General features: G+C 47.5%; 1 protein-coding gene across 3 annotated transcripts in view; it reads right to left on the reverse strand.

Annotated features, from left to right (window-relative positions):
• PDLIM1 (PDZ and LIM domain 1) overlaps nucleotides 1-11,911 on the reverse strand; it is a 95,826-nt gene extending 83,915 nt beyond the window's left edge. For 2 of the 3 annotated variants that reach the window (XM_024218739.3, XM_024218736.3), the window contains exon 1: nucleotides 11,792-11,911. In XM_024218739.3, the coding sequence (XP_024074507.1) occupies nucleotides 11,792-11,887 (96 nt within the window). In that variant the 5' untranslated portion in view covers nucleotides 11,888-11,911. Of the gene's footprint in view, nucleotides 1-8,031; nucleotides 8,173-11,791 lie in introns of those variants that run through there. The other variant, XM_024218737.3, reaches the window with a different exon arrangement.
• Between the last annotated feature and the right edge of the window lie 408 nt (nucleotides 11,912-12,319).

Below are 12,319 nucleotides of genomic sequence, written 5' to 3' on the forward strand. Positions count from 1 at the left end.
GACAAAAAAGGTTTTCTTCCACATCAAACATGCATGTCTCCCCTTCACTAATCACTCTCTCTTCTAGTGCACATTTATCGTGCCAATTGTGAGTGAAAACCCTGAAGGGGTGTCCCAAACATGTCCCCTGCAATATGGCAGGGTAACAAAGCAGTGCAGGGGCTTGGTGCACACACAGGTATTTCTCCCCGACTCCTTATGTCTCTATGACTACTGGTGGTGTTCAGCTATCAACAGCAATGTCGGGGAAGGGGAGAGATTTCTTGCCCTCATTTTGGCATGTAACGATTCAGCATTCCTTCTCCCACCTTCCTAGAGCATATGAGATGCTACCAAGGTGAAAAGGACGTCCCTGTAAATACACTGGGTGATTAACCAGAGGAAGTTCTTTCAACAACTCCAAAGCAGAACCCATTGCCTACCCCAGCAACGACGACTGATCTCATGCAACACAACATCACAAGAAGAGACGACGTCTTGAGCAGTTTCATCCTATGGACCAGCCACCTCTCCCACAGACGGCTGTAGTTTCCAGTTATACGAAATTAGAGACAGAACTAAACTCACTTTAATGTGAGGGGTAGTTACAACCCCTTGATTTGTATCGGTGGTATTTATTTCATCCTCTTGAGTGCAGGATGCTCTCAGACACAAATGTGAGAAGTAGGGACACACCTCTCTCCACAGGAACAATGGCCACCTGAGAAGCCCAACCCACACCACAACCCCAGCAGCTGGGAAGAGAGAGGGCCCTGGGATTCCTAGCATAGCGCTGTAGTGTCCCTGCATCCTACACAGAGGTTTCTTAAGGGGTTCTGGCTAATAGGTGTCTGATCAGTTGGAAGCCACTCCGGTTGCTGGAAAGGAGGAGGAGGAGAAGGAGATCTTTCCCTCACTGCTTCTTGCATCCTGGCTCCTGCATATGGGGAGGCAGCATCACATAGGTCCAGCTTTAGTAGATTGCCTTGCAAGCATAATGAAAGCTTAGATTCTGCAGAAATTGCTGGCCTCTGTCCTACCACTCTCACAGGAAAGTTTCCCACTCCTCAGTGGCAAGGAGCCAAGAACAACATCCAAGACCTCACACACATATTTCTTAGACAAGCAATCCCACTGAAGCCACACTTGGGTATGGGTTACAGGCCCATGCCCCATTACTCTTCTATCCAAGCTTGTACTAAGATACCTGAGACACATTATCGCTATTGAACAGCCCACCCCAGAACCAGCTCCTCCCCCAGCCTCACCCCCACCCCAAGGAAGTTCAGTGCTGGCTTTCATCAGTACAGACTCCAGCTAGCATTAAAGCCTTGAGGAGCTAACAACTTTGGGATGATTAGAAGTCCTGACTGCATTTAAACGATGCAACAGTTGTGCTGTTCCTAACCTGAGTCAGCTGCCCAGGTGTTTTAATTACTCACCATCTGAATAGCTCTTTCTGCCTGTGCAGACTACTATGAAGCCACAAGATTCATTGCACCCCATTCTATGGGAGTAACATACATAAAACAAAAATGACACTAGGACTGGCTGAGAAGAGGGCCAGAATCCTGGAGGTGCAAGGGTGGCATAAAGCTACATTTGTCCTTTCCCTACCACTTCTTCCTCAGCCTGTTCCTCCTGAGGATCCACCTCAGAATTGGAGTCCAGGAGTCTGTCAGAGACACTGAGCAGTCAGAGCTAGGCAGCACCATGGAGGATCTACAGTTCTCAGTGTAGTGCAACAATCCACCTCTCCCAACATTACACACACACAGCCTGAAAACCGACAGCCAGCCCAACCCAAAATCCTATTACAGTAGCCACATCCACTGTTTCCTTTGGCAGCAGGTGAAGCATTCCAGTTAGTCTCTGGGTGTAAAAACCCTCCCAGTACCTAACCTAGACCTCTACTTAAATTTCATACCATGGCTACAGGTTCTTCTTCCTGCACATGGAAAAGGTCCCAGCCCAGATTTTGGTGGGACCCCAGCAGGTATTTGCATATTGTGATCAGGTCTCCTCACAGGAAGCAGGGTGAACGTAGCACTAACCCCAGCAGGTTTGTTTCCATGCTTATTTGAGCTGAGCAGCTCAGCACACAAAAAGGATCTTTTTTTCCAAATATGTCTTTTAACTAGCTTTTACTCACCCCCATTGAGCTGCTCTTCTCTTCCTGTATCCAGCTGTTTACTAGGGTTCAGGGGCTAGATTCAGACTGGTATAAACAGGTGCAACTGCTCCGAAGTCAAGTGAGCAGCAGCTATTTACACCAAGGATAATTTTACACTGTTTACACGGATTTTAATGAGACTATTTGTTCCATTGGGTTGGGTAAACAAGATTTGGTCCCAGGTCTGACTTTGAACAATAAAATCCAAGTTGTAACCCCTAAATCAACTTTCAACTAAATCAACAGTTTACAGAAAAGACCTGGATGAACCACTTAGTGGGCTTGGAGGACTGTGTTTAAACTTTATACAGGTATCTGATTACAGAAAACTCGGGCCTTGTTTTGCTTTAAATCCTAATCTCTCTCTCTCTCTCTCCTTTTAAACTTCATTAATAGACGTGTCAGACTGAATTCATTGGGGCAAATTCAGGCCATTGTAACTGACATTGTATATTATGTGCATTTTTAATCTCATAGATCTTAACACACACATATAACCGGGCTGACACGTGGCTTCTTTTTCATTAGGGAAAAGATGATGGCACACCAACATGTATTGCTATACATTCAACTGCTTTGGGCATTTCACAGATAGCTCCTAAATTATGTGCAGATACATAGCGCAAAGAGGAGATTATTTATTTATTTTGCTATGACTCATTGTAGAGCCAAATCCCCCTCTGCCTCTTATTTTGTGTCAGTCAATTGCTTTTAAGATCAGCACAACCAACTGGCAGGGAACACAAAAAAAAAGGGATTCAAAACACGGGCTTGTGGAGCAATTCCACGCAGATCTGTTATTGGCATGATGAGCAGCTCCGTCAGGTCGATCTGTGTAAAATGGTAAGAGAACAAAGGAAATAGAGGTCTACCCCTCCCACATTAGGAGCTGATTAAATGCGGGCTGTTACACATATGCACTTTACAGATAAAGTGGGTCTAACTGTACTTCTTCATTCAACAATTACTTAATTCCCTTTCCCAGATCCACTAATCTCATAGGAGTTTAAACTAGGAATAAGCCAGCCACAGGACAGCCAACAAAGCCATAAACCTGTAGCATGTCAGTCAGCAGCATGGAGAGGATTTGTGATAAGATCCATCACAACAATCCACAGCACATCATCATTAGAAGAGTAAAGTTATGGGGCCAAGTCCTGTTTACTGTACTCACGTGAGTAAATCAAGCAGGATTTGATCTATTGTATATTACACATATCTATACAAAATAGTTTATTTGTAATAAGAACTTGAAAAAAATTCCCCTCAAGCCCTACAACCTTAAGTTCTTTTTAAAACAAATCCAAACTCAGCAGTGTCTGCTAAGAATCCCCTTTCAAAGGACAGTTACATTCACATGACAGCATCAAAGAGAGTGCTTGAGAAATCCTCTCTGTCTGCTCCAACATCATAACAATGGTCCATCTGATTTAGAATCATAGAAGATTAGGATTGGAAGAGACCTCAGGAGGTCATCCAGTCCAACCCCCTGCTCAAAGCAGGACCAACCCCAACTCAATCAGCCCAGACAGGGTTTTATCAAGCCAGGCCTTAAAAACCTCTAAGGATGGAGATTCTATCCCCTTCCTAGGTAACCCATTCCAGTGATTCACCACCCCCTTAATGAAATAGTTTTCCCTAATATCCAACCTACACCTCCCCCACTGCAACTTGAGACCATTGCTCCTCGTTCTGTCATCTGCCACCACTGAGAACAGCCGAGCTCCATCCTCTTTGAAATCCCCCTTCAGGTAGTTGAAGGCTGCTATCAAATCCCACCTCACTCTTCTCTTCTGCAGACTAAATAAGCCCAGTTCCTTCAGCCTCTCCTCGTAAGTTATGAGCCTCAGTGCCCTTATTTTTGTTGCTCTCCGCTGGATTCTCTCCAATTTGTTCACAAGCTTTCTGTAATGGGGGCCCCAAAACTGGATGCAATACTCCAGATGTGGCCTCAACAGTGCCAAATAGAGGGGAATAATCACTTCCCTCGATCTGCTGGCAATGCTCCTACTAATGCAGCCCAATATGCTGTTAGCCTTCTTGGCAACAAGGGCACACTGCTGAAACATATCTACCTTCTTGTTCACTGTAATCCCCAGGTCCTTTTCTGTAGAACTGCTGCTTAGCCAGTTGGTCCCCAGCCTGTAGCAGTGCATGGGATTCTTCCATCCTAAGCACAGGACTTGTTGATCCTCATCAGATTTCTTTTGGCCCAATCGTCCAATTTGTCTAGTTCACTCTGAACCCTATCCCTACCCTCCAGCGTATCTACCTCTCCCCCCAGCTTAGTGTCATCCGCAAACTTGCTGAGGTTGCAATCCATCCCATCATCCAGATCATTAATAAAGATCTGGAACGAAACCGACTCCAGGAGAGACCCCTGTGACATTCCGCTTGATACTGGCAGCCAACTAGACATCGGGCCGTTGATCACTACCCGTTGAGCCCGACAATCTAGCCAGCTTTCTATCCACCTCATAGTTCATTCATCCAATCCATACTTTTTTAACTTGCTGGCAAGAATACTGTGGGAGACTGTGTCAAAAGCTTTGCTAAAGTCAAGGTATATTACGTCCACCGCTTTCCCCATATCCACAGAGCTAGTTATCTCATTATAGAAGGCAATCAGGTTGGTCAGGCATGACTTGCCCTTAGTGAATCCATGTTGACTGTTCTTAATCACCTTCCTCTCCTCCAAGTGCTTCAAAATGGATTCCTTGAGGACCTGCTCCATGATTTTTCTGGGGACTGAGGTGAGGCTGACTGGTCTGTAGTTCTCCCGATTCTTCTTCTTCCCTTTTTTAAAGACAGGCACTATATTTGCCTTTTTCCAATCGTCCGGGACCTCCCCCAATCACCACAAGTTTTCAAAGACAATGGCCAATTGCTCTGCAGTCACATCAGCCAACTCCCTCAGCACCCTCGGATGCATTGCATCCGGCCCCATGGACTTGTGCATGTTCAGCTTTTCTAAATAGTCCTTAAACGGTTCTTTTACCTCTGAGGGCTGCTCACCTCCTCCCCATACTGTGCTGCCCAGTACAGCAGCCTGGGAACTTACCTTGTCTGTGAAGACCGAGGTTAAAATAAAAAAAAAAAAAAAAGCATTGAGTATTTCAGCTTTTTTCCACATCATCTGTCACTAGGTTGCCTCCCCATTCAGTAAGGGTCCCACTCTTTCCCTACCTTCTTGTTGCTAACATACCTGTAGAAACTCTTCTTGTTACCCTTCACATCCCTTGCTAGCTGCAACTCCAATTGCACTTTGGGCTTCCTGATTACACCCCTGCATGCTCGAGCAATATCTTTATACTCCTCCCTAGTCATCTGTCCAAGTTTCCACTTCTTGTAAGCTTCCTTTTTGTGTTTAAGCTCACAGAAGATTTCTCTGTTAAGCCAAGCTGGTCATCTGCCATATTTGCTATTCTTTCTGCACATTGGGATGGGTTTGTTCCTGTGCCCTCAATAAGGCTTCTTTAAAATACAGCCAGCTCTCCCAGAGTCCTTTCCCCCTCCCAGGTGATCCTGACTATCAGTTCCCTGAGGGAGTCAAGGTCTGCTTTTCTGAAGTCCGGGGTTTGTATTCTGCTGCTCTCCTTTCTTCCTTTTGTCAGGATCCTGCACTTGACCATCTCTTGTTTGCCACCCACTTCTACTTCCCCTACCAAGTCTTCCCTTTTTGTGAGCAGCAGGTCAAGAGGAGCACGGCCCCTAGTTGGTTCCTCCAGCACTTGCACCAGGAAATTGTCCTCAACACTCTCCAAAAACTTCCTGGATTGTCTGTGCACTGCTTTATTGCTCTCCCAGCAGATGTCAGGGTGATTGAATTCCCCCATGAGAACCAGGGCCTGTGATCTGGAAACTTCTGTTAGTTGTCAGAAGAAAGTCTCGTCTACCTCATCCTTCTGATCTGGTGGTCTATAGCAGACGCCCACCATGACATCACCCTTGTTGCTTTCGTCTCTAAACTTAACCCAAAGACTCTCAACAGGTTTTTCTCCAGTTTCATACTTGAGCTCTGAGCAATCATACCGCTCTCTTACATACAGTGCAACTTCTCCAAGTTTAATTAAACTTGGCAGCAGGACAGGTTTGGGCTCAGAAGACAAATGTTACAAGTTTGAGCCTGAAGCAGTTTCAAAGATAAGTAAAATTTGCGGGGGGGAAAGGGGGTGTTAAAAAGAGATTAGAGGAGCAGTGGAAATACCATAGACTGTCCTTTGTCTCTCATCTAAAATAAAATAATTCATCAAAGCCATTGTACTAGGGTCAGTGAAATCTGCTGTTTCCCCAACATCCAGAAAAGGATGCTCTAGTGGATCAGCCACTGAACTCAAGAGCCCTGGACTCAGTTCCCAGCTCAGCCACTGACTTCTTTGGACAAGACACTTACTATACCATGTGCCTCTGCTTCCCAACTGCAAACCAGGGTTAACCCTGACCTACCTCACAGGCATGTTGTTATGAGGATAAATGCAACTAACTAAGCATTCCAACACTGTGTACTTAGAGAGAATGGCAAGGTAAGAGGAAGTTAGTGCCTTTAGGTCTGATCCTATAAACATTCCACCTGGGTAATGCTCATGGAAGGCAATGGGAGTGCTATGCCCAGAGGGCTTAGCTCATAAAGATGACCACAAAGGGGGGGAAATGGAGTTACACTAACAGAAAATCATCATGACTCAGACCCCCCTAATGTCTGATATACTTACAATCAAAGAACAAAGGGCCAGAGCCTACTTACACCGGGGTGGGGGGGAGGGAAATATTAGGGGAAGATTTTCTACTGAATTTAAGGGGAGAAAGCATGAGCCTTAAAGCCTTCATGTGCCTAAGTATAAACAAAAGAGAGAAAGCTTTATGACTTGAGGTCTTGGGGGTGAATTTAAAACAGCAGAGATATGTGAGAAAACTGAACAGAGGGCTTCCAATGACCAGCATTTGTCTGACCAAAAGAAAAAAAATAAAACCCAAGAGGGTTATTTTTCAGTCTGCCCAGTGCTAGAAATCAGTCTTGCACACACGAGTCTGCAATTATTAGTGCCACTGTTAACCCACCCAGCTATAATACATTCATCAGCACCGACAAATGAGACTGATGAAGAGGAGAAAGAAAATCTAAAGTGGCAACTTAAACACACTTCTGCCTAAAATCTTTTTACCTCCGATTGTTGTAAGAAATACCTAAGATTACTGTAAAATGGGGTAATGGTGCTTGCCTCCTTTGTAAAGCACTTTGAGCTGTACCGATGAAAAGGTTTAAGTAAGAGCTAGGTATGCATTAGTAGCGCAAATGAAATAAACTAGAGAGAAAAAAATTCTGTATTTTATCTTTGTGCATTTGACAGCACTTGGTTTCAGTTTCATCATTTCCTCTGGACAGTCAGCCAGTTTTGTTTGTGAGAGTCTTTCAGACAGCACTAAGGGGGACAAAAACAAAGGGAAAAATGGGATTATAAAGCCTCCCCAAAAAGAGTAGGGAGCTCAGGTGCAGTTAGCATGAATCAGAAGTTACAGTTCACATGCATCACAAGTTGCATTATCAGTTCACGTTCTGGAATGTTATTCATCCAGGGCTTCTGCTAATTTTTAAACAATATGAATACACAGTACAGGAGATAAAGGTTTTGGCAGTAGCAAGAGCCCAAGCAGTTCCACTGCGGTGCTGGCACGGTACTGGAGGCTCAGTGGCTCCTATGAGGCATCTTATTTGCTCAGCTAGGGTTGGAAGTTTGAGCTACTGGTCTTCAGATTGGCAGGCAGCACAAAGTCATCAACACACTGCCCAGGCACTGTTCTGGGCAGTGACTGTGGGGAAGTTTTAAAGATTGTGTGTAAAATAAACTCCACACTCTTGCTCTCACACACACACAACTCACATTATTTGGATTGTGAGCTCTTTGGGGCAGGGACCATCTCATCATTGACCAAGCTTGTGAGGCCCTCTAGTTAACTTGATGGCATTTCTCCTCCTGTCTGCCAGGCTGAACGCTGCAGCTGACCATATTTCCAGGGTATGTTGGAGACATCAGAGGGCAGAACCCTACAGATTTGGGAGACAATGGAAAGCCAAAAAGGGGAAGAGGGGGTACATCCAGAGCTGTGGAGTAGATGCTCAGCCAGCAGGGGGAGTCAGGGAGAGGCACGAGGCAGTTTCATTCCTTTCTCCCTCCTAGTGTGCTGTGGCATCAATGCCTGCTTTGTGGTGGGGGAAGAGGGGCACCAATGCATCTGCCCTTCCCTTCCAGTCCAGTGAGGAAGAAAGGTACATTTTAGGGGGGAGGCACCAGAGACACACACAGAGCCCCTGGCATGGTGGGGAGGAGGAACTGGGTGGGGTGGGGTAGAACAGACCCCTTGTGATGTGACAGAAGGGGGAATGGAGGGGAAGAACAAAGGACTTTGGCATGAGGGAGCAGCTGAAGGGAGGTGGCAGAGCAGCCCAGCAATAAGGGGCTGGGGGGTGCACACAAGGAGCTTGTGGGGGAAGAGAGGGATGGAAGGACCTGTTGGTGTGTGCAAGGAGCTCGCCCTAGTTCTAGGTATATGCAGGTGCTCTACAGAGTGTAGGCCGAGAAACCCTTGTGATTTAAACACCTAAAAATCTGGAGATCAATGAGTCTGTCAAAACTTTTCCTACACCAAATCCCCAGTATCCAGCTGGTTTCTCTAAAGGGGAGCTTATAATGGGCACATGGAGAGGCTCTTAGCAGCTTTTGCGAAACAGAATGTTCTTAGTGCTGGGCAAATGGAGTGATACAGCAGGGCCAGAGGGCAGCAGGAGAGTGATCAAATGGGAGGTATATAAGCCCCAGGATGATCAGAGCCTTATTCCTTGTGGACTGAGGATAGGTTACTACAGGCTAATTAGAGCACGTGGCACCAATTAAGGCCCAGACAGAGACCTAATTAAAAAAAACCTTGCTTCAGTCAGACAGGAGAAGGGAAAGAGAGCTGACTGTAGTTTGGAAGAGTACTGTTGTTGACCAGAGGATCAGAGGAAGGGAAGCCCTGCTCAAGCAGAGCAGAGGGACTCCCCAGGTATGGAGGACCAAGAGAAATCCTGCCCAAAGGGAGAGAGGGCAAGAAGCCCAAGAATACGGACTGAGGCTGGGGGAGAGGCGCCTCTCCCCACTGTGCCGCAGCCCCGGGGCTGGGGGAGTTAAGAGCGCAGTACTTGGGGGCCTTCTGCGTGGCCGCACAGGCATGCACCTTAGAGGGAACTTAGGCCCTGACCCATCACACGAAGGAAAAGTGCGGGACCCACCATAATAGTGTCGGCCATTTGCCACAACGGGTAAAAGCGACCACTGAGAATTTACCACCACCTCAGTGCTGGAGAGCTACTGAAATGCTGCCCTTCGAGCAGACTGTAAAACTTAAGTACAGCAGCTTTAACGACCACTGGTTCTCTCAATCTACAATCAGGGTTTAGTTACTGACATTACAAAGGAGTTGACATAGGAGAGCTAAAATACTGGCACACAAGAGTCTCAGTCCGTGAGCCACTTAGAATTGCCGGTCTGATTTTCCTTTTAAGAACAAAGTTTTAATACATTTGTGCTATTGAAAATGCTTGTGTATTTTGTTCAATAACCCAGCACCCAAGAGGCTAGCTACTCCAGTGGGTAATGCTACACGCCAGGCAGGGGAAGCGAGTCCTTGTGAAAAAGCTTTAATGAAATATTCCAAGGTGGGGAGAGAGACATGGAAAGCTAGTCTTTTAGTTACGGTACTGAACTGAAAGTGCTGAGTTCAGTTCCTGGCTTTGCCACAGGCCTTCTGTGCAACACTGAACCAATCAGTGCCTCAGTTTCCCCACCTGTAATATGGGGGTAATACTTCCTACTTCACAGGGAGCTGCAGCCACATTAATGTGTGCGCAGCTCTCAGATACTTTGGTGATAACTGTAGCTCCATTTGTGATAGCACTAGTGTAGACAGGACCTTGCTGATTTTACCACCATATTGTCCAGCCCTGCACAGAGCAGGTCTTAAAATCACATCTTCCTCTGTCACCTTCCTGCACCTCCCAAAATATCAACCCTGGCTAGGAGATTTAGTCCTCTAACACAAGTACATTTTTCATGCTCTGAATGGTGGCATCATCAGGCTTCAGACTCAACAACCCACTGATGAAGGAAGGCAGATTGCTCTTCACTAAGAGCTTTTTTTTGTTATTTGTTTTTTTGATTTTTGCATTTTCAGTAACATTTCCACTTTTGGAAAGTCTTCACAACTTTACCTGAAAGGGAAAGTTATACTATGCTCCTTACAACTGATTAGCCATTTTAAAGTTTTAAGATCCAAATAAAAAGAGTAGCATTGAAAAAGTTATTTTCAGAAACAAACTAAAACAAAAGGTAGTTTGGCTCAGTGGCAGGTGTTCAACCAGGGCATCAAGCCAGATTTTCAAGGTTTTACATTATGCAATCCCTGCCTGTATCACCTCCTCCATTTCCCCACTAATTGCACCAGCCTGGATACAACTCCAACACAAACATTTTACACCCTTCCACACTGGCCAAGCCTCCACCCCTGCATTTTACTCACACCGCTAGCAAGACCCACTTCTACAGAAATCTGTTTTACAAGAAAACCAAGAACCAAAACCCCAAATACGACAACTTGAGCCACTGAGAGACATACATCTCTCAGCCTGTGGTCGTCCTGACTCCTATTATCCCGGCGTGGTGTCATAGCCTCACTTCTCTAGCCAGCCCATGTTTAGATCATGAACTCTTTGGACCTGGGAACCACCTTTTTGGGGTGTGTGAAAGGACATAGCACCTAGAACACTTGAGAGTGCTATAAAATAATCAATAGCTCACCTACGTGTGCGCACACACTCTTCCACTACTTCGGCATCAGCCCTGAGAAGCCTATCACCAAGTCAGCCTACTTTGCTAAGTTTCCTTCATTGTTAGAGTAGAGAATCAAAACATAAAAGAAAGGGAATTTAGCTCCCTCCTGCTAAAGGATTGTTGGAGTCAGATTTGGCAACTCTGGCTTGGAGATAGTACCGGGGTGGATTCCAACAGCATCTGGCACGTGAGAGACTGAGAGATGGGAACACATTCCCACCTGGGCAAAGGAGCAGAACTCGCAGAGCCTTTTCCTGTGGAATTAGCGGCTTTCCAGCCACTGCAATGGGTGGGGAGGGTAGGGGAGGAGCGGTCTGCAGACCAGACTGTTGCCCAGATCTTTTCCTCACCTGCAGTGGCCAGGGACCACTCCGCTTACAGGGGCAGCGCCCCAACACCCGTCTGCACAATCCCCACCAAGTACCCACGGGGCAGCCTTCCCGAGGCTCCCACTCTGCGCTAATCCCCCAAGTACCCACAGGGGCCCCTCTCTGCACCAACCCCCCTCATACCCACAACCCCCCGACACCTCCCCTCTGCACCAACCCCCCCCCACAGCCTCCCCAACACCCCCTTTCTGCACCAATCCCCCAAGTACAAGGGAAGCTCCCCGATGCCCCCTCTCTGCACGTGCCCACCCCATCCCCTCTCTTGCACCAGCCACCCGCACACCCCTTTCTGTACCTCACTCCGGGAAGCCCCCTCTGCCCCGCCCCACACACCTGCCCCCCGCAGCCCAGGGGCCGGGAGGGTGGCGGGCCCAGCGGGTCCCTACCCGAGAGATGGTGAGCGGCTGCTCGAAGTCCTTGCCTCCCACCAGGCGGAAGCCCCAGGGGCCCGGGCCCTGCAGGGCGACGCGGTGGCTGCTCATTCCGGCGGCGGCGGCTGCTCGGGCCGAGCCAGGACTCTGCTCCGATGGAACCGGCTGCCCCGCCCCTGGGCGGGCTCAAGCCCCGCCCGGCCCCCAGCGCCTTGGAGAGGGGCGCTGCCTGCTGCCGGGGGTGGCCCCAGCCCAGCCCGTGCCTGGGCCCCACCGCTGGGCCAGCTGACCACCGAGAGCCCAGCCCGTGCTGCACAGCGGGCCCGCCCCAAGCTGCGCTAAACGCACCAGTCAGGTACCCCGAAATCATGAGACCCGAAAGAAATAATCGGCGGGGGGCTTGACCTGCTGGCTTTTGTCAGCCTTTAGATTTCACAGCTTAAAGCAATGACGGCTAGAAACTTTTTGGTTTTTTTTTAAGGGAAGCCGTAATTCTCATAAAATCACCTGAGCTGTAGCTTTAAGAGAGACGCCAAATATCAA

The sequence above is a fragment of the Terrapene carolina genome, unplaced genomic scaffold, assembly GCF_002925995.2.
Source record: "Terrapene carolina triunguis isolate 2854851 unplaced genomic scaffold, T_m_triunguis-2.0 Scaffold310, whole genome shotgun sequence".
NCBI lineage: Eukaryota > Metazoa > Chordata > Testudines > Emydidae > Terrapene > Terrapene triunguis.